This window comes from Protobothrops mucrosquamatus, unplaced genomic scaffold (assembly GCF_001527695.2).
Source record: "Protobothrops mucrosquamatus isolate PMUCROS unplaced genomic scaffold, P.Mucros_1.0 scaffold_9, whole genome shotgun sequence".
NCBI classification, from domain to species: domain Eukaryota; kingdom Metazoa; phylum Chordata; class Lepidosauria; order Squamata; family Viperidae; genus Protobothrops; species Protobothrops mucrosquamatus.
In genome coordinates, this window is record NW_015386085.1 from 125,759 (window position 1) to 148,184 (window position 22,426).

Genomic DNA, 22,426 nt, shown 5'->3' on the forward strand with positions numbered 1-22,426 from the left:
GGAGGGAGACTTCAAAGGAAGCCTCCGACGAAGTCGACGTCTCAAACCGGAAGCCAAGTAAAAAATCTTGAAGGCGAAAAATTATTTGTAAAATACATTCACATGCATAGTTATATAGGTTTTAAAAAAATAACTGAAATAATTTTTCCCTCCATGATAACAGAAAACAGTAAGATGAATAATGTGTTGGTCTGAGCAAAATTTAAACAATAATTGAACTGTTTATAAAGAATCAATTATCACTACAAACCCTGTTTCCTCCATGATGCATCCACCCCAGGATTCTGTACAATCGCACCCTTCTTAAATGATATAAAAGGGAGGGAGGGAGGGAGGGAGGGAGGGAGAGAGAGAGAGAGAGAGAGAGAGAGAGAGAGAGAGAGAGAGAGAGAGAGAGAGAGAGAGAGAGAGAATAAAATTAGTTGACAATATGTACAACAAAATACACCATAAAGTAGAGAACAAATACAATAAGTTTTTTTACTCTTTGGATGTCTGCATTTTGAATAGTACATCCAATAAGCATAAAAGAATTCCCTATTCATCTGAAAAACTGCAATGAGTAAACTAATCTCTTCCCAACAAAGAAAAAGTGAAGACACTCTACATATGTGGATACGTAGACATGCATGACTGATTAAGAGATTATGTGTCATCAAATTATTTTTGACTTCTAATGACTACATAGGTAAGTTGTCTCCATGAGCATGCATGACCAAAAATGATACCTGGACAGAGTAGTCTAGTTGCTTGAATTGACTTAAAAGATTCTTAGACAATAAAGTAGTTAGCTCTATTTAGAGAATATAAAACTATACAAACATTTAGTTTGATACCAGGAGACTTAGCACATACTTGGTTTTCTGGATGCTGGTTCCCATTGTATCCCTAGATTCTGAGCCAAACTTTGGGACAATTCTTGTGCTATTGCCCAGGAAAGCCCATACTGTTAGGAAAAGATATCAACATCAATTAAATTAGGGTGAAAAAAAGAGGTAAATGCAGATTATTACAAGTTTAACATAAAGCTGCCATCACAAAATGTTGTAGACATTTTTATCTTGTTTTGTTTTAACTTTATTTTTTTTAATGTGTTTCTGTTTGCAATTCTGGTTACTGACCATAATAAACATTCTATTCTTTTGTATATAACTTAACCTACATCCTAACATTTCTATGGAAATATCTCATTAATTTAAACAGAGTTTATTTCTAAGTACATGCAACACTATTTCTGTTAGTATACAACAGGGATGTCAAACTGCCAGCCCGCAGGCCAGATGCATCACGCCGAAACCGCGCCCACCCCATTGCCGGCAATGGGGAAAAAGTCGCGATACGTTGCGTGAACTTACACATGATGTCGCGAGTTTGACATACCTGGTATACAACAAATGCATGTTTTCTTGAATTTAAACAATCATAAACAAACATTGCCCTAATAAATGAGAAGAAATACAACTAACTTGGAGAATAGCTACTATCCACCTCCCAGAATTGGCTTTCCTGGTACTGCTATTAGAAATAGGCTTACTCTGTGAAATAAACTCACTATTTGAAGGATAAAAAGAGCAGATGAGGCATAAAATATGAACAGAAAAGTACAAATATAATAACAAAAAAGGAAGAAAAAACAGGCGAAACAAAAAACCATATAGTCAAGAAAAAGTAGTGACTAGACTCTGTTCTAGAATGTTCTTGGATGAGAAGCAAAATGTCTTCAAGGAAAAAACAATCCAGTTGACTTTTGAAAAAAGCATCTTTAGAACAATCATGACCTAGATGACTGAGAATCTCCATACACATTATATTTATTTATTTACTAGCTGACCCATGACCTGTTGGATCATATCAGAGATATTTTCTTACCAAAACCAACGAACAGAATGATCACAGGCAGGCAAAAAAAAAAAGCAGTGGAAGTGATTTCTGACTTCCTGCCAGCTTCCCCATTGGCTCTGCTTGAGAGAAGCTAGCAGGGAAGGTTGCACATGGTAATCATGTGACCTTAGAGTGCTGCAACAGTTGTAAGTGTGAGCTGGTTTCCAAGCTTCCACTTCACAATTACATGACCATGGCGATGGGGGGGGGAGGGGAATGCAACAGCCAAGTACCACTTGTTCAAAGTCATTGCAACTTGGAATAGTTGCTCAATGAGTGGTCAAGAATCAAGGACTTCTTATATACTCATGAGACTTTATGAATTGGGTAAATAAATACATTTCTTCAAAACAGAACTATTACCTCATTTACTCCAACACCTCTAGCCACTGAACAAATTCCTCCAAAATAGCTTAGGCTACTTCTTTTATAATGAAATGTCACATTCCTTCAGAACAAGACAGATAAAAAACAATATTAATAGCATTATCTTCAAATGAAATAGTATAACATAAATTATGAGAACACTGGGCTTGTTTTAGTCAGTTTCTTTAATGTCATTGAAGGAGAATATTCGTAGATGGATTACTCATAGTAATTCTGTCAAGTGCCTTTGTGTTTTTTTAATGTTGTCTTTATTTATAAGTAACTCAAGGTGGTGAACGTACCTAATACTCCTCTATCTCCTATTTTCCCCATAACAACAATCCTGTGCTATGGGTTGGACTGAGAGAATAATTGGCCCAAAATCACCCAACTAGTTTTTGTGCCCAAGATGGAACTAGGACTTATAGTCTCCTGGTTTCTAGGCCAGCACCTTAATGATTACACCAAACTGGCAAGGATTAAATAACTTATTTCCAGTTTTTGAAGATGTCATAGGAAGAAATAAATGAGCCAAAATGTAAAAGTGAGAGAATACACAGGAAAATATCGTACCCAGAAAAAAAGCTTCCTAACTGAGATAACATTTTTTTGAATAAGATATATCCCTGTACTGTACAGAAATAATTCTTGGCAGTATTAATTTTGGATACAATTAATCAAATTACAAAACAATAAAGAAAATATTCTGATCAATTAAGCACTAGTTTTGAAACTCAAAAGGCTGATATAATGTTTAAAAGAAAAAGTGGTTCTAAAAGTATGAGTAATCTTAGATGGATTACTCATAGTAATTCTGTCGACTGCCTTTGTGTTTTTTTTTAATCTTGTCTTTATTGATAAGTAAACTCAAGGTGATGAACATACCCAATACTCCTCTATCTCCTATTTTTTCCATAACAATCCTGTGAGATGGGTTGGACTGAGAATAATTGGACCCAAATCCCCCAACTAATTCATTGGGTGAGTCAAGAGGTGCTGTATTTAATAACACCTGAGGATGAAATGACTACAGATCCTTAAACCTCTTAAGAAGAACAGAGGACCAAACCATCGCTCCTCTTTTTACATACGAGAGGAGATGTACAGCATCAGCACGTTGCTTGATGAAGTTCTGTCGATATCGGGAAAAATCATGAAGCATCTGCCGTGGATCCGAGTGGATATGAATGCGATCTCTGTCTGACCAGGTTTCAACAGCAACTAGAACAACTCTGGTGTTTAGTTGCTCCTTGTAAATCTGTGGGAAGAGACAGGACAAGCACAGGAGTGGAACACTGGGTCAAACATGCACAATTAGCCAATCAATGAGTGGAAAGACAAACAGGGTAAAGTAGGAGAGAAACAGTGGAATATAATTAGATAATATACTTCCCTAATAATCAATACTTCATTAAATTTACAGTAAAGTCAATAGTACAAAATACTGCATAATTATCAGTACATCATTATGTAATATTTACTATATAGTTTGTGGTAGGAAATCATAAAAACAGTTGAGAATGGACAGACCTTGTGCTTGTAAGGTTTTGTTTTAATTGTAAGAATTTTAATAATTTAATTTATTTAATAATTTAATTTAATAATTCTGAATCCAGGTGCCTAAAGTGAGCACAACAAGAATCTGTTGTTCCCCAAACATCTTTAACTGGATGCTCAGAACTTTTTTTCTGCTTGAATTCATGAATATCTCTTCAATAAAGTCACTCATTCTTCAAACTGCATTTCTAGCAATCATAATCTTCATTAGGTAGGTAGGTATTTTGTCCTGTGATTCAGTTATATATTTTGCACAACAAGGTAACATCACAAATACATCTTCTGTTTAAACAAATAATCCTCGGTTTCATTTTTCAAAGAATCATCCCTACCTTCATTCTGTCAGGCCCATTTCATAATAGGACTAGAATGGGCACAATGGACATGGCACAAAATAATTCTATTTTTTTTTATCTAGATAGTCTTTAACTGCACAAAGAACTGAAGTGTTTTTAGCACTGGAAGAAAAATATGTACCATTGTGAGACAGCTTATTCAATACACTGCATTTTTCAAACTCTAAAGAAAGCTTGTGTGGAAGTGGCAACCATAGCTGCCTGCACTGTAAGGCAGTTTTTTCAAAGAGTTCGTTGATAGAGCCTCTTCTTGGCATTCTGTCTTTTCCTTTTCAAAGCATTGCAAGATTTATTTATTCATTTTCAGCACTGGCAGCTTTCAAGTGCAAGGTGCTATAGAGGATAACATTACAGGAAACTGTGATTCTGTAGCCTCCCAAAAGAAAGAATACCTTCTGTGAAACTCAAAGCAAATCATTTTTCAAAATCATGAATTCTTTTCTCTGCATTCTCAGAGGACATTGAATGTTTCTTTCTAGGCTCAAGGGTTCATTTTCTGTTAGTACATGTGTGTAGCTGGTAGCACAGACATCTGGTTGAAGCCATGATTACATCATGGATGTCAAGACATGACACAAATGATACAAATGATACAATTTATGTCCATTGCATGATGACATCATGACTTAGGCAATGTCATTTGCCCCCCTTGCTACTCTATAATAAGGATTTTTTTTCAAAGATTTTTTTGTAGTTCTAAAACTTTGGTATTTCTTTTGCATAATGTAAAAATTGGGATTTAGGCAGTCAAGTCTGCTATCCATGTAAACCTGTTCTTATTCTTAATATAAAAAGAATTATGGGACAAATGGTTGCCTTTTCAGTTTATCATTCCCTATTGATTCCATTTCTCCTAGTCAAAACTGAATACAGTATTAATTTTACTGACTACGGCAATACTTACAGCATCCACGAGATTTACCACCGATTTCGCAAAGTTATTCGTATTACTATGGGATGAACGATGTTTTTTGAACTAGAAGAAAAATGTTAAGTCATAATCCAATCAAAACATTGATTATACTTCACTGCTTCCTGGCAATGCCAAAAAGAGAAGCAATCCCACTAATATTTCTCTTTGAACATTTTGCATTGTATTAATATAGATCAATTGTACAAACAATAGTATAAAATTTGCAATAACTTTCCCTTATAATTCAAACTTTTGATTGCAAGCCTTTTTCTGTGGCAAATAACTCAATGCATTTTTTTATTTCAAGTATAAAATGTTCTGTGAAGAAGTCTGTACTTAGTTGTCTTTAGATTTGCCATAATAGTCCAGAAAGAAAACTAGATATCTGGGTATCTTACAGAAAGTTTACTATTAAAGTTTTATTCACAAACATAAATAAACTTTTCTTATAAAGGAAGCCTGTTAACATTAATTACTTATTATCAGCTTATTTATATATAATGCCTTTGGGTCAATCTTGACTCCTGGAAACTATCTAAATAATCAATGCAATTTTGTTGGCAGCATTTGGAACATGGATTTGCCAGTATCTTCTTCCTAGTGCTGAAAATGACTAGCCCAATGTTCCCCACCCCCCACTGGTCTCATGCCTAAAACAGGACTGGAACTTAAGACTCTCCAGGTTTCTAGCCCAGAGCCTTTAACCACTGCACCAAACTAGCTCTCTCAGCATATTTAAAACTCTATGTTTTACACTTCAAGTTTTATTTTAAAACTCCTTGATAAAATTTGCCAAATCATTGGGACACAACAAATGAAAAGAGCAGTTCCTCATCTGGAAATATATTTTATTAATCTTTGGACAAAAGAGTTCAAAAATTCCAGAACATATCTCTCCAAACATTGTACTCTCAGATTATGAGTAAACATGATGAATTTCAAACATCATGTACAAATATTATCAAATTTCTGACCTCAGAGAGAAACACTGCAGCAATCCTGACAGAATTTTTATTATCAGTATTATTATTCCCATACTGCAGATGGAAATCTGAGGCTGAAAATGAGGTTTCTTGCCTAGAATAATTGGCAAACAAAATGTAATCAGGCACTTCCTGATTCATATCTCAGTGTCTTATCAACTTAGGTTCAACTCAATACCGCTTTAATACCAGCATTTTGAGACATTTGAGAAGTAGTTATTAAGACAGGGAATCTCTGCTATGTGCATTGGCTCCACATGAGGTATCACTCTGTTTAATGGTAGGGCTGGCCCTTGCATGAAAAGTATACTCATTTTGAACTCCTGAAACCTTCAGAGATATGGAGACAGGCCGTGTAGGATGGGACAGAGGAGATAAAGAAAATGACTGTGTCCCCTCATAATTTTAATTGCATGGCAGATGTAGTGTTGAACCAAGCCTTGAGAAAGACAACTAGATGAACAAAAATAAATCAACTCTATGGTCTTTCCCAGATGCACTTCCAGAAATAACACTGGATATGGAGGTATCAAGTAATCCAAGCCTGGCTGTTAATGATATCCATAATCTAGTCTTATTCCAAGAATTTTCCAGTGCACATTACTTAATTCCACAGACTTTATTCAAAAGTACAATTATCTATATTATCATTAAAATGTATGCACTTTCCACAATCAACTTTTATAAAAAAGAAGAATAGAAATACCGTAACTAATAGAAGCAACTTACCATTTTATGGTCATTAACAATCATGAGCTCCAGGTATTTCATTTCTTCAAAGATGCCACGCACTGCCTATAAATCATAAAAAGAATAGTTAGATTTAAAAAAATAGGTTGTTTTAGTGTTTGTCATGATAACTCACACTGTCTTATGTCTGTTTTACCAAAGCCTAAGAGCAAATGATACTGTATTAATTTAACTGGGGGATATCTAACTCAGTCTTTTTTCAGTCTTTTTCAAAATGAGAACAGAAGGAAATTCTTTGTGGATGCAAAAATCCATTTTTCTAGCCAGAGATATAGTTTCTTTTCTTCTTCTCTACAACTTTTCTTGTTTTAATTGTAAAAATAATATTTTTTAAAAGGTTTGCCACTACTTTGGATGATAGGTTAAAATCAGTCCTGTCATGTTGGCTGGGAATTCCATTAAGTGTGACGAAGATGCTTTGAAAAACTGAATTGCTATCACATAGAAGGGTTTTTAACTTTAGAAAAAAGTATAACCTCCCCCCTCCCCAATGCATATGAAAGCTACTTCCTCTACAGGTGCAGATGATGAATAGCTATGAAGGATGAAGAATCCTCTGGATACCGACTAAATAGTACCATGGTCTGACTCAGTGAAACTTCATGTTTTGTCATTACCGCACACATATGTTCAAGAAGGGTCAGCTTATATAACATATACTTTATGCAATTAGCACATGAACAAAGACTGGGACAAGCATAACTATCCCATATTGGTGTACCTGTATAGAATCTGGCATATTTTTGCATCTTTAGTGTTGCATGAATCTCTTTCTGCTAACAGTTAATCAATTCACTTTTAAGTGAAGTTTTACATTGTCACAGGGTGTGATATGAAAGCATATGATGCAGTTAATTTCCTGAAACTAAACATAACTGAGTCTAATCAGAAACAACCTGGGAATTCAGTGTATATGACTCTAAGTTATGGTCAAATAAAGATGAGATATACAATTAATAAATGTTAATAAATAAATAAATAACATTTTTTCAGGTTTGATATGATGTTTTCTCATTTCCCATTCCCATACAGGAATGTTTACAATTGTCCAATACCACAGTGTCTGAGTTTGTGTTAAAATTCTGATTTGTTTTTCTCTGAGCAATTCAAAGTCCATATTGCACAAAATTAACAAAATATATATGTAGAACTATATGCAATTTGTTGGCTTCCTAAAAAGGTTATGTATGATTTCTTATTAATGGAAAGAAAGCCAAGCTGTCTTGAACTTCTTACCAGTTGCAGAAATGGACTGTGCATAACAATCTATTCACATTCATAAGAATTCAAACCACCCATTATTTGAAAGACAGTGTTTGGAGATTTGATTTTCAATTAATAGATCATTTTTTCTATATATTAATTCTATATATTAATTTTGTTCAAAAAGGTTTATGTTTTATTAGGATTTAAATCCTTATCATATAAAAAGAAACATTTTATTATTTAGCTCAGCTAATTCAATCACAAATTTCATTTATCTCCAGTCTTGAAAAATAATTAATTGTAGATTACATATAACATTTCCATGAAAATAAAATTCATATTATATAATCTTTTAATTTTTTTTAATTTTTTCATAAATTGTAATTATTTCTTATAAGCAGTCCACATTCTTCAACATAATTCATGGTACTTCCCTCCCCCATCTTTCCTACAGATTTTCTTTGCCCCTCAAAAAGTGTATATGATTAAATAGTGCCATAAATATTAAGAGGGTCTCTTTTTTACTCAGTCAGTTGAGTAATTTTATCTACTTACCTACTATCTACCTACCTATGTATGTACCTGCTGTTTGTTCAATTATTTATATTTATCTGTTTCACCAATTTGCTGTTTAAAGTGAAAAAAATTGTGAGGTGAAATAAATGATCTCCTGCAGTACAAAATCACTTCAGCATGAAAGCTGAGGTCTAACACAGTACTACATTTTACATGTTTTCCCATGTCTTTTAAAAGCAAAGAGATCTTGTATTTGATGCAGTATTACTGACGTCGTAACACTCACAGCCCTTCTTCTCCTTCTTAGCCACTGCAACTCAGACAGGAAGGACCAATCAGATGTGGAATCGGTATCTAGAGATTGATAGCAAAGAATTTTCTGTTTTAACACACAGCATCTGTACCTTTGTCAAATGAAACATATTGGCCCTTTCCCCTTTTATTGGTAAAACTTTCCTTTGTTTTAAATCTGCTAGTTTTAGCCAACACGTTCAAGCTATTTTAAATCCAGTTTAGTATTCAGTCCTCAACTTTATTCACCCAAATTAAAGTCTGTCTCCAAATGACTGAGTTGATAATGATGGCACAATAAACTATTATTCAAATTATTCACAGTGCCAATCCTATCTCTGATGACTTGTATTTGTTCTGCATATAATCATCCTTCTAAAAAAATATATTAAAAACACTTCTCATTTCAAACTTCCTGCATATTCCAGCGAAAGCAGTTACCAGCAACATGTAATGATGACTATAAGTTGCTAAATTAACTTTCCCTTTCTTGTAAAAAGAAAAATTTCACTGTAAAGATAGGGATTACTGTGAAGGTTGTATATAAATTACAGTTGCTCCAAAATATGGGAGCAGTTGGACAGCTGGCATTACCAAAGGAAAATATAAGGCCAGTTTTATATATACCTTACTAGATATGTTATTATTTGGAAAATGTGCTGTGTATAGTGTTTTGCAATCTAATCTTACAGAAGAATGATGTCAGTATCAATTATGAACCAACTCCTCAGTGTTCTTCAATAAAAAGATTTTAAGACTCAGTATGATATATGTAGAGTTTGCTCATTGTATTTCATTCTATAGAGGGCAATTCTAAAGAGAGTTAATCTTCAATATCACATCATGGTATAAGTTGCCCATACAAGTAAAGAGTAAAGAGCTTTCTAACAATTACATTACCAGCTTATTACAAAAAACTGTGTATCTAGAAAAGTGGCTGCTAGCAACAATAATTACACTGATTATTTAATTCCACATGGAAACTGAGAATGTTTCTGTTATATCATGACATACTACTATGTAAATTTCTGTAACTATACTGAGCATTCTTCTGATAGAAGTGCCATTAAAATTATTTACAAATTTACAGAGTTTATATAGTTTTAGTAACAAAACTTATTAAAGTACAGTTATGTCATACCAAGATCTTCCAACTGACTGAAGGCATTTGATCCAAATGTTCTCCGAATGACATGTAGTCTACCTGTACTGCTCTGAAGAAGAAAAATGGAAAAAAAACATAATATTGTATTGGTGATATAAATTTAAGCATGATAAAATATTTTCATCTAGATGGATAGACAGACAGGCAGACAAACAGATGGATGATAGACAGACATAGAAGATAGACAGATAAGATATAATGGATAAGCCTATCCATGGATAAGCTCGGGATGTATTTTGGAACCTAAAATTCTTGGCTTATCCATGAGTGGGTGAGTGGTGTGTGTGTGTGTGTTCAGTTTAATATCTTTATGTATATACAGAATTTCTGTATATTACAGAATTTAGCATGTATAGAAACCTGAAATTGTATTTTTGAATGATACAAATTGAACTGTGGAATATTTCTCTTCGGATGTTCACTAGGAATGCAACTGGACTGAACTCCCTTTATTACCTTGCTGGTCCTCCTTCCCTTCTCCTACTGGTTAGATATTATTTCGGTGGACCCTGTTTTTTGTTGGCTGTTTTGGAAAGAGTCCTCAGCCTTCTAATATTTCTCCTGATCTATTTTACAATTATATACTGCTCAAAAAAATAAAGGGAATGCAAACTCCTTCAGTTCCATGTTAAAATGTTCCCTTTATTTTTTTGAGCAGTATATAAAGATAGAAAGCGGAATCTAAGTCAATCCCAATTGGAACTTAAAACTATAATTCCATGACTTAAACTTAGTTTTCCATATTTAATTCTCTAACATTGAGAATATTTGTAGCTGAGGGTTGAAATGAGGGGTCCTTGATGCTCTCTGAGCTTGGTTGTTTTCTTGAAGACGTTTCATTACCTGAACTAGGAAACATCAGTGCATTGATGATGTTACCTAGTTCAAGTAATGAAACATCCCTTATGTCTAATAATCTATTAACATTCAGTAAAAACAAATAGCTGTAATGAGGCTGTTGAAGGAAAACCTCTAAGAACCTTTGGAATTCTATAAAGCAGGCTTGTATATCTTTCCTACAGGTGTTCTGGCCATATATATACCAGCACTTGGAATACTGAAGTTGTTATTTAGATATACAACGATAACTCCCTAATTATCAATTTATGCGATCCTTTGCCATCAAATGTATTAAAACACTCTTTTAATAGAGGTTTTTGCTGCAGTCTTCTTTATGTCTTTATACTTCTATCTCCTAGAAAGATAAGCATAGCATCCTGTAATAATCCATAGGCTACCAACATGGCACAATATCTGATGAGAGGAAAAAAGCCTGCTTATGTCATGCATCTACCCCCATGGGAAAAACCTCCATTAGTGAAAAAGCTTCTATATTCTATATAACTAAGGAAAAACATAGCAAAAGCTTACCTTGATGCTCTTAAAAGCAGTGTTATTTTTAGCATCTGCTGCTATTTTTGGAACTAGAACACATCTCTAGAAAGATTGCAAGAGGTCTAGGAGGAGGAGGTCTGGCAGAAAAGCCTCACAGTTCTGCAATTCTCTAAATTATCTTAAGCAAAAATTAGGAAATTATTTTCCCAGGTGGAGAAAAAGAAAGAAACACCTGCTTCTCCAGAAAGAGTCCCATCAAAATTGCCAGTGAACAGTCTCTTTACTTTAGATGCACCTTACCAAACACTTCCTTCACAATAAACAAAGGATAGGTTCATAGCCAACCAAGATAGGGGCTGCCAATCCCACCAATGCTTTGGCATGTCACCTTCTTTTCTGACTATCCAACAGGATGTCAGAAGGAGCTGGTTCTTTTCAAAGAATACTGCACAGAGAGATATTATCTGAGATCTTAAAGGAAACATGTTCTTGTTGTACATGGTCCATCGTGCGTCTGGAAATGAAAATTAAAAGGAGATGATCTCCCTTTTTTTGCTCAAACTGTTCACTAAATATAACTTTAAATCCATTTCCTATTTTGGGCAATTATAGCTTCCTTCCAGCCTCTGTCTTTGCTCTCTTTCCCCCTTTCATATATGTATTCTTCAATTCTAAGTCTTGAATAGTTGGTGCTCACTAATTCATGGTCTTCATTTTCTAATAAGTTAAGAAGGGAAAGGTTGTGCTGCAGTTGCTATTTAAGTTCCTAAGTTGTCTTTTTGTTCCTTTTTTGAAAGTGATATATTTTATTACAAAGAATCTGTAAAATACATTGATAGTGTAATGCTATTCATGTCTTCTAACAGTTTTTTTCCTTTTACACAATAAATTGGAAGGAAGGAAGGAAGGAAGGAAGGAAGGAAGGAAGGAAGGAAGGAAGGAAGGAAGGAAGGAAGGAAGGAAGGAAGGAAGGAAAGGCTACATTAAATACATAAAGGGAAAAAATACTTCAATCAAATCTTTAAATACATCATGAAAATTTGACCACACAAAATAATATTAATCAAACTTCTATTATGACAACACATTGCTAGTTCTTAGTTAAAAGTGAGCACATATCTTTAATCCAGAATTATAAGTTTGGAATCACCCTACCTTTCCAACACTGATTTTTCCTGCTATTCCTCCTGTGTAAAGTATTCATATTTCATCTACCGACATATTCCAGATTTGTGGTACATCGCTATACAGCATAGTCACATATTTAATATCTTCATTACACTATATTAATTATCATCATCAAACCGAAATAGACATCAAACTAAAATAGAGGATTAAGTAACGTATTCAGCTACAGTTATGGTTATAAGAAATTACAAAATATATCAAATATAGGGTACAAAAAGCTAGTAAAAATATTCATTCAAATTCAATGTTATAGATGATATTTCAGATTGAATAATAATGCCATTTAATTTATATTGGTTAGGATTTGCATCTTTTACAACAAATCAAAGCGAGATCTAGGTGGGTAAATATTAACATACCATGCTGTGAGTTATCTCCAAAGGTTCTATCAGGTAGACGTAAGTATTGTCTTCAAACATGCCACTAGAATATGAGAAAACACATTTTAAATACTTTAATATTAAGCAAATGGGAGTATACTGTATATTGTAGGAACTCCCACACATTTCCAGACCATATATTCATGTATTCCACACAAAATACAAAACATTGTGACAAATGGTTTATGCTGTTATTAGGAATGATAAAGCATCTTTGAAGATGTGCATGAGAGACTGATGAATGCCAATATGGCTGTGCATTATTTCAAACAGTTCCAAAACAACATGTGGAACGATGGGGGAGGAGTGAATGCAGAGTCCAACCCTTGTATGCTCCAAAGCACCATTTTGAAATCAAATCCACACACGGTCCTAGATTTATAATGAGAGAGGAATTCAATATGACAAATATCCTATTTACAATTTTAGTTGTTTGTATGCTAACTTGAAATTAAGGCATATTCTATCTATAAATCTGCATTTGTAAGCAGAATCAACCAGCGCTGAATCAACCAGCGCTGAACACATCACGGAATCTTTTTGATCTATGAAATCCTTTATGTTCTACTTATTACACAGGCACCAACTGGTTGGTGATGAATGAATACTGCAGTTCTTGTCATCTCCTTCTGAAAAAGAGCAGCAGGATATGAAGGAAATTAATCTGACCAAAAAGGAAGGCCAAAGGGAACTTGTTTCCCCACTTCCTACACATTAGTTCCTCTTGACAGTTGCTCAGGAACTCAGAAACTAGGGGCAGGAGGACTGGGCCTTTGGTAGATAGATAGGGACTAATCACTCATCCATCAATGAAGAAAGAAGAGATATCAATTGCTGCTCAAATAAGAATAAATACTACCAAAGGAAGAGCAGCTTGGCTTGCACTGAAATTATACCTATTTCTCTCCATTCTGTTCTGATTCTCACTCTAACTTTTAGCTCTATTCATCTTCTCTATGTCTTGTCTTTTTTTTAAAAAAAAATATTGACAGCAGAAACTGCTTAGGGGTTTTTATTTACTATGAGTTGCCTTGGGAAAAAATATCTAAAATGTGCAATCAGAAAACATGAAATTATGGAAATAAGCAAATTGGTTAAAGCTTTATTATGGGTTTTCAAGAGAGATATTCATGTCCTGACAAGATCAAACAATGGGTGCTTAAACAAAAAAATCCTCAATATAGCATTAGAAACAGAATATAGGAAAATCTCACCTAAGGTACAATTGGGCCATAGCAATGCACACTTCAAAGCAGCATTGTAGTAAAGCAGTAAATTTTGGTGAGCATTTACATTATTATATTATACCATCAGCAGAGCCAGGGGGAAAATTTCATATGCAGAAGCTCTGTCCTTGAAAAAATGGTAACACTGAAACACAAACTAATATACCCTTATATTATAATTTTCTATTGAAATATATGTAAAGAGCTCCTAACAGTTCTTCATTTCCAGGATAGAGTGAAGAATTTTATTATGTAACATTTAGTAGCACATAAGGAGGCCAAGATAACTCTTGCCATTGCTAAGTTTCTTCTAACACTTGGTAGGAAGCGTTTCTACCAAGGCGTTTCTGGGTTGAAGGGATTTAGCCATGACATCAGCATTCCCAGGGGACACCTGAAGCGACTCCTTTCATGTCCCTTTTATTTTCCCACCAAAGTGGTACTTATTTATCTACTTGCATTTGCATGCTTTCAAACTGCTAGGTGGGCAGGAGCTGGGCATCCTAGCCCTGTGAGCCACCACAACCCTAATTTGTTAGACTTATGCCCACCTTTTCTGTGCATAGTACTCACTCGCTGAGCAACAACCCCGTGGGGCAAGTGGAGTTGAGAATATGAGTAAATGGGAAAATATAACACAGAATAACTGGAATATGATAGATAGATAGATAGATAGATAGATAGATAGATAGATAGATAGATAGATAGATAGACAGACAGACAGACAGACAGACAGACAGACAGACAGACAGACAGACAGACAGACAGACAGACAGACAGACAGACAGACAGACAGACAGATATAGATAAATGAGAGAGAGAGAGAGAGAGAGAGAGCACTGTATTCTAAACTGCCAATATCCTCTAAATATCTCCCAGATCTCATTGTTATGAGGAAACCACTAGACTGAACATTCTATATGTTTTAATTTCTGTCCAATTATCTGCATAGCTGAGAAAACTGATAGTAATAATTCACTATCACAGTTGCCTGATAGCCACCCAAAATCTAACTAAGCATATTTATTAGAGCTGGGTTGGTTTATACTTTCCTGTATAAAATTACAGTCTCATTCAACAATCTCTGTCTACAAGTCTTTCCAGAGGTCCCAAACATTTTCTCCATTTATCAGCATTTCTTTCACTCTAATATCTTTTTTTTTCTCTTAATGCTTTAATTATACCAACAATGGTTTTCCCCTCCCATAAATTCCCTAAAATTTGCATATTAGCAAATAGCTGTTCTCCAATTACACGGGTCACTGGTCATTAGAAAAAAATGACGATTAATGCGGAAAGAAGGCTTTCTGCCAAAGGGCAGGTGTCCATGATGGGGAGGAAGGGATGAAAAAAGTCATACTTTTAGTTACTGGGACACTGTACTCTAGTCCAAAACAGAGACTATGGAAAACTGCCTAATACGAAGGATACAGAGTATTAAAATAATGAGATATTTATTAGTAATTATACTTACTGAAGTCCATTACAGGTAGAAATAGCAGCTTTGGATTTTGGAATGCCTCTGATGCTTCCATGATAATAGCAGTGTTCCCCTCCCTGAAAATGAACAAAAATCTTCTGTTTTTATAATTACTTTTTAAATGGGCCGATGCATATCAGAATAATAGATTCATACTTTAAGCCTGTATATGACAATAAAACATAAATGAACAGTTTGCATGTTTTAGTACAGCTTTAGTATACACTACAAAAATAAAAAGTAGTTTACTAAATAAATTAAAAGTGTAATTTTCAAGAAAGAGCTAAGAAATAGCCTACCCAATCGGCAGACCTATTATCAACCAGACACAGAATTATAATGGCAAACTGTTAAGAATTCAGTTCTTAAAATGATTTTTAGTTGCTCATAAATAATTCCCCAGTTATCCACCATTATTTTAATGAACAATTATGACCCTATTACAATACTGTAATATTGTAATACTGTTGGCTACACAGTCAGCCAGATGTTTAGATTGGTTTCAGCATTTTTGTCCATCTATTGAGTACTTTCAAGAATCTGGTATCTTTGCAGGTTATCACGTGTTTCAAATGAAGCTACCTTTTGCAATTGATTGATGGTGATTTTGTCAATGCCAATGCTATTCAAGTGGTATTTCAGATGTTTTGGGATTGCACCCAAAGCATCTATTACTATTGGTGCTATATTTGCTTTCTTTTCCCATGACTGTTCTATTGCTACTTGTAGGACATCATATTTTGTGATTTTCTCAGTTTCTTTCTCTTTTATTCTACTCTCTCTAGCTACTGCAACATCCACTATCCAGACTTTTTTGTGTTTCTTATTCACAATTGTAAAGTCTGGGTGATGTGCAGTAGATGCTTCTCTGTTTGAATTCCAAAGTCCCAGAGAACTATAGCTTCGTTTTCTATTACTTTGTCTATTTTGTGATCCCACATGTTCTTGCTTGCAAAGCTATTCAAATGGTACTTTTTGCAGGTATTCCAATGCCTCATTGTTACTACTTTGTCATGCCATTGCTTATTGTCAGTCTGTACAATCTTCTTGCAGCAACTAACTAGGTAGTCCAGGGGTCTTCAAACTTGGCCCTTTTATGACTTGTGAACTTCAACTCCCAGAATTCCTCAGCCAGGCATACTGGCTGAGAATTCTGGGAGTTGAAGTCCACAAGTCATAAAAGGGCCAAGTTTGAAGACCCCTGAGGTAGTCCATGGCTTCTTCAGTGGATAGGTGGCACTCGTTGTCTGTTGCGTTTTTCTTAATCCTGGCTTTGCATGCATTTGTCCTTAAGGCTTGGTCTTAGGCACCCAGAATTAGCCCCTCTGTATGTTTCTTCAACTTTCCTGCTCTCAGCCATTGTCAGGTCTTATTATTTATTAAATGCATATGCCATCCAGCTTCAAGTAATTCTGGGCAGTTTACTATGGCTAGACACAAAAAGAACTACCTTGATAACCACCTGTTTCTGTGGTGCACCTTTTGCCAAATGCTCTCTATGCCTCCAGCTCTATCTTTTCTGAAAATAATGCATTGCAAACAATTGTTTTTATGGCCAATCTATGACCCAAAAGCATTCTTAAAATAAATATGAGGCTCAGTTACAAAGTGCTCAGTTACAAAACATGCTAACTTCCTTTCTGCAAGTATACCAGTGCCAATGGGCATCAAATAGGCTGTTTCCAATTTATAGTGGTTAGTGGAACATTTAATAGACTGAATTATCTAATTTCACCAACCAAATCTAAATCTGAATGCTTGAGTTGATTTTTTTTTTAAAGCAGGCACAAGTACAACGATCACTTTATGATTTTTTTAAAAAATAACGTTTTTGTGAAGTGAAAAACAAAATAAGAAAGAATTGACTGGATTTAAAGAGAATTGAGAAATAATCAATTAAATCACAAGTCTATCTCTATTGCTCTGCACTTTGGTTTGAGCATTTGATCAGAATTAAGCACAAAATATATAAATAAAAGACACCACATGATTCTGGGGTGTCAAACTGCCGGCCCGTGGGCCAGATGCGTCATCGGGAAACCACGCCCACCCCATTGCCGGCAATGGAGAAAAAGCTCTGATACGTTGTGCGATGTCTATGTGACGTTGCGAGTTTGTCTTAACTTGGACATTCCAAAATGGTCATTAAGGGGGACTATGAATGAGGGACTTCACTTATTCACTTTTATTTAAAAAAAAATCTAAGGCTTTTCACCTCAGTTTCAAGTCATTACATAGCATATTCATAAAAAGTACAAACAGCAGCTCTTTTTACTGCATAAAACAAAATTAAATTCCATTCTCTAAACATGGAAGAAGTGTCCTATATTTAATCTCCTGGATAATGAATTCAAGATTTCTCCTGAGAACATTAGTAATTATATCAGCAAAGTGGTATATAGTCTAAAGGCTTCCTTCACTATTTACAAATGACTAACTCTAAAAAATGTTTACAGAAATCAACATCGTTATTGCTATGTGTAAAAAAATGTCCCATTTATTATTTCTAGTGGATTTTTAGCCTCTAATTGGGTCTCAAATACTGTTGATAATACTTATTTGTAAATACTTACTTGTCAATAAAAATCTTTAACAGTATTTCTATTTTGGAAGTTTTTTTAAAGCCAATCCAGATATTACACTCCCAAATAAGCCACAATCCATATTTGAAACTGTACATCAATTAATGTGTACCACAACCAATGAACATTTTACATGAAGCAAAATTCAAAGCTATTTTCTCTACCCTCTCTTCCACCAGCACAGATAAAATCTAACATCCAGGTTTTTTCAATGTAGAATTTCTATGGTATCAGAAAACATGTCTTATGCAGACACAGTTTATTTATGGAGGCTGAAGCCAAAGACTAGACATTAAAAACCAAAATTGCCTCATTTTACCAAGCAGTCAAGGACTGTGAGTATATGTGTGTGTGTGGCTGTGTGTGCGCGCACACGTGTCTGTCTGTCTGTCTGTCTGTGTCAGAGATAACATCCAAGTAAGTCCACATTCATAATCCCATATTGTATATAAAAAAGCTAGGCTTATTTATTATCCATTATGGATGATTGAGGGAAAATGGCCCTTTTTCTTCAAGATGGCACAGTTCCAGTTCTACTCAAATGCAGACCAAAAAGGAAACTGGCAATAATGCAGTAAGATAGACAAGGAACTTTACATCAAGTGAATATAATATAGGTACTCTTTTACTACAACACAGTAAAATTTAATTTTAAGTATCCCAGTTTAATATCTGATAAGGTAGCTATAATAATATAGCTTTTAGAAATCCTCCAAAACTTACTTTCATTTAACAATTTGCACTTGCCCAGCACATTATTTATAACTGAAAATATTTATCTTACTTGTCAGAAGAATAAACTATTTGGCAATGATGAAACAAACTGAATTTAAAGCAACAGAATGGGACTAATAATATTTAGCATTTTGCCTGTTTTCCACATGAAATCCTTTGGATAGTTTCTGTTTTTCTGTTTTTTAAAACATTAAACAATAGTTAAGCAATATAGTTCATGAGAAATGCCAGGGTGGATGAAGAGTCTGTTGGTCTGGAAGGAGATCAAATCAGTCAATCCCAAAGGGAATCAACTCTGACTGTTCTTTGGAAGGACAGATACTGAAGCTCAAATATATAACATACATAGACAATCCATGTAGTTATAAGTAAAACTTCTTTGGGGGTAAGGCAGTGGCCTTATAACTGGATGTCCAATTCAGCTATCCAGACGATTACCTCTGGCATTGCTTCATGCAGATCTCTAGGGAACCAGAGAACACACGTCATGGGCAATCTTGAGCAATATGTTTAATAGTTTACAGTTCAGCACCACAATTACAACATGGTGGATCTTTCCATCCCCACTGATACAGGGCAGAAGCATTTCTTCCAGTATCACACCTAATTCTGTTCAATTTTGACCATACAAACAAGGTCAGGTCAAAATGAGAAGAGAGGACCAATTGGAAAAGATCCTGAGGTTGGGAAAGATTAAAGGCTAAAGGACTTGAAGGGGACAGCAGAGGATGAAAGGATTAGCTAGTGTCATTGTCACAGTGGGCATATATTTGGCAGATTCCAGGAGACAGTGGAGGAGGGGGGGGCTGACATGCTATGGTCCATGGGGTCATGAAGAATCGGACATAACTTAGTGACTGAACAATCACAAGCAATACAATATTTTAAACTAGGCAGGCTTTGATTTCAAAGCCTAATCTTATTAAAACTGAATAAACTTGCCACAGACATTAGCAGACAAAATGCACATTGTACACTTTGAAAAATTTAACAAAAAATAAATATATGAGATATGCTAATATTATCAAACACAAGAAAAATGACTACAGTACCTTTGAATATTGTGGTTTGTCATCTTCATAATGAATTTCCACATAATCAGCAGATAATAAGTCACTACAAAGAAGCAAAGGAAAAAATGTCCATATAATCTACTATATAAAGCTGATCAAGTGTGACTTTATTCATTGTGAATAAAGGATAACAAAGAGTAATTGCCCTGATGAGGTATTATTACTGCAAATCTGAATTTAAATATTGCATATTATGTTTAAGTGGTTAGATACATGGAGACTGTGAATTCTAGTCCTGCTTTAGGCACAAAGCCAGCTGGATGATTTGGGACCAGTCCCTCTTTTTCAGTCTTAGAAAGAAGACAAAAGCAAAACACTCCCCAAAACATTGCCTAGAAAAGTTGTTTTTAAGACTGCCTCAAAGGCATGCCTCCACCACCAAAAAAATGGACCTAAAACCATAAATAGCATTTATATCATACATTTCTTTTTTGCACTGCTCAAGAAAATTCACAAAACATTAAACCCATAATTCAATACGTAGGCTGGCAACCAGTGGCTTCTTTAATGGCAGTTTTGTATAACAAAACAATAATTTTAGAAATGATAAATAGCTTAAAATAGTGTAGTTTTAAACATTTAAATAATTGTGCCAATTCAACCTGAACTCAAATTTTATTACTGTCAAAGACCAAAAGAACAATAAAAGGAAATAATATAATGAGAAATATAATACAAAATCAATCATAGTGTATTCAGGACCATGCCATTAAATACCTCTACCTTCATCACTCCTGATTCAAGGCATAGAGATTCATTAGAAACAAAAGAAGGCACCTGAAATGACACCTTGGAGAATTTGGACTGGACTCATTCAATGGAGGCAAAGCTAGAAAATTATCCAAGACAATTGTCCATAAGTGAGCTGGGACAAAAATTCAGCCTGAAATTACCTAAGGGTTGCTAGAATGCAACTCCCTTTCATCTCTGAGCCGAGCTTTTTTGAGCTGCCCTTCATCTGCTTGAGACATGAAATCTCACGCCTATTACAATGAACCTTAATACCGTAAAGGAATAGTCCTTTGGTTGGCAAACACCTTAATTTTGGTTTTAGAATAATTTAGTGTAGTGCTCTTTGCATTACTGAGCAAGTGCCAAGAATGCTGTCCTAAGACCAATGGGGATGTTCCAGATGATCATAGCATCATCAGCATTAAGAAAGGTAGAGAAGCACCTTCCTGCCAACTTGGAGGGTTAGCAATATAAAAGCCTCCTATCCATAAAGGAAATTTTCAATTTCTTCCAAAGAACATCACACAAGTTGGAGTCAAAGCATACAGTAAATCAACAAATGCTACATAAAGAGAGGCTACAGACTGAATATTTCTCTGTCAGATTTTGCAAGAGTATATGCGATAGCTGATCAACCTTTTCTGAAATCAGTTTGCTCTTCCATCCAGAACATTTCCTGCTCCAGCTGGTCACAAAGCTTCTATTGCAAGCTCCTGGCATAAACCTTGTAATGGTGCTAAGCAAGCTTATCGATCTATAATTTTAAGGATACTCTTCAGTGCAATTCTTATGCAGAGACACTGTGATTGCAACAATCCAGTCTTTAAGATTTGTCCAAACTGGTCAACAGTCATGAACACAGCTGTTAATACAGAGCCCACTTCCCTCTTCATCAAGTTTAGCTGGTAAATGGCTGGTAGCATCAGCCTTGCTGTATAACTCCTTAAAATGTATTCCCCATGTTTTTGAAAGTTAAACTGCCTAATGAAGATAAGCCTGTACTCAGATAATCAGATACTAAGCGACTAAATGGATAGCATCAAGTTCCACTCAGTGATCCACTGGGTTTCTCCCTCACCCTATGAGGGCCACAGTTCCGGTGCAAGGTGTGGGTGAGCTGTATTGGGTATTAGGAGGTCCCTGTGGAGTTTTCAAAGGTATTAATCTGGTGTTCATCCTGGCTTGGAGGCAATATTTCAATCTCAAGGCAGGGATTGGAAATGAGAGTAGATAAACAGAAGCAAATCAATTTTAGCCTAAGCTGCATTTAGCATATCAATTTATGTAGGAGACACATCCTCAGCAGCAAAATCCTTTCCCAATGAATCCTATGAGTTCCTATTGGAGGAACATGCAGAGTGGTTGACTTTGCTATCCACGAATTACAGCACTGCAGCAGTAATGGAGTATGGCTACAGTAGTAGTTTATTGATTACTCTTATGACCATATCAAAGAAGATAAAATAAAAATAAAATATTGCATCTAATACTATAGTTAATAGATAAAAGAAAACACAGTAATAAAATACATATGTGGTAAATGCAAAGATTCAACTGCCAGATAAATACATCACTTTTACAGGATACCCCAATCTGTTGGGGCATCCTGTAAAAGTGATGTATTTATCTGGCAGTTGAATGTAACAGGTTCTTATCTCAATTGCCTTAACTATAAATTTAGCAGTTCTGCTCACAATATATACATTAGAGC

The 22,426-nt window shown here is 34.9% G+C and overlaps 1 protein-coding gene across 1 annotated transcript in view; it reads right to left on the bottom strand.

The window, feature by feature from the left end:
* Positions 1 to 22,426, bottom strand: part of ADAM23 (ADAM metallopeptidase domain 23) — a 91,269-nt gene that overhangs the window by 41,526 nt on the left and 27,317 nt on the right. The window contains 11 exon segments of the mRNA XM_029284659.1: positions 251 to 302; positions 856 to 946; positions 2,245 to 2,329; positions 3,339 to 3,505; positions 5,065 to 5,136; positions 6,786 to 6,851; positions 8,815 to 8,882; positions 9,961 to 10,033; positions 12,867 to 12,930; positions 15,588 to 15,670; positions 19,963 to 20,026. Coding sequence (XP_029140492.1) covers positions 251 to 302; positions 856 to 946; positions 2,245 to 2,329; positions 3,339 to 3,505; positions 5,065 to 5,136; positions 6,786 to 6,851; positions 8,815 to 8,882; positions 9,961 to 10,033; positions 12,867 to 12,930; positions 15,588 to 15,670; positions 19,963 to 20,026 — 885 coding nt within the window.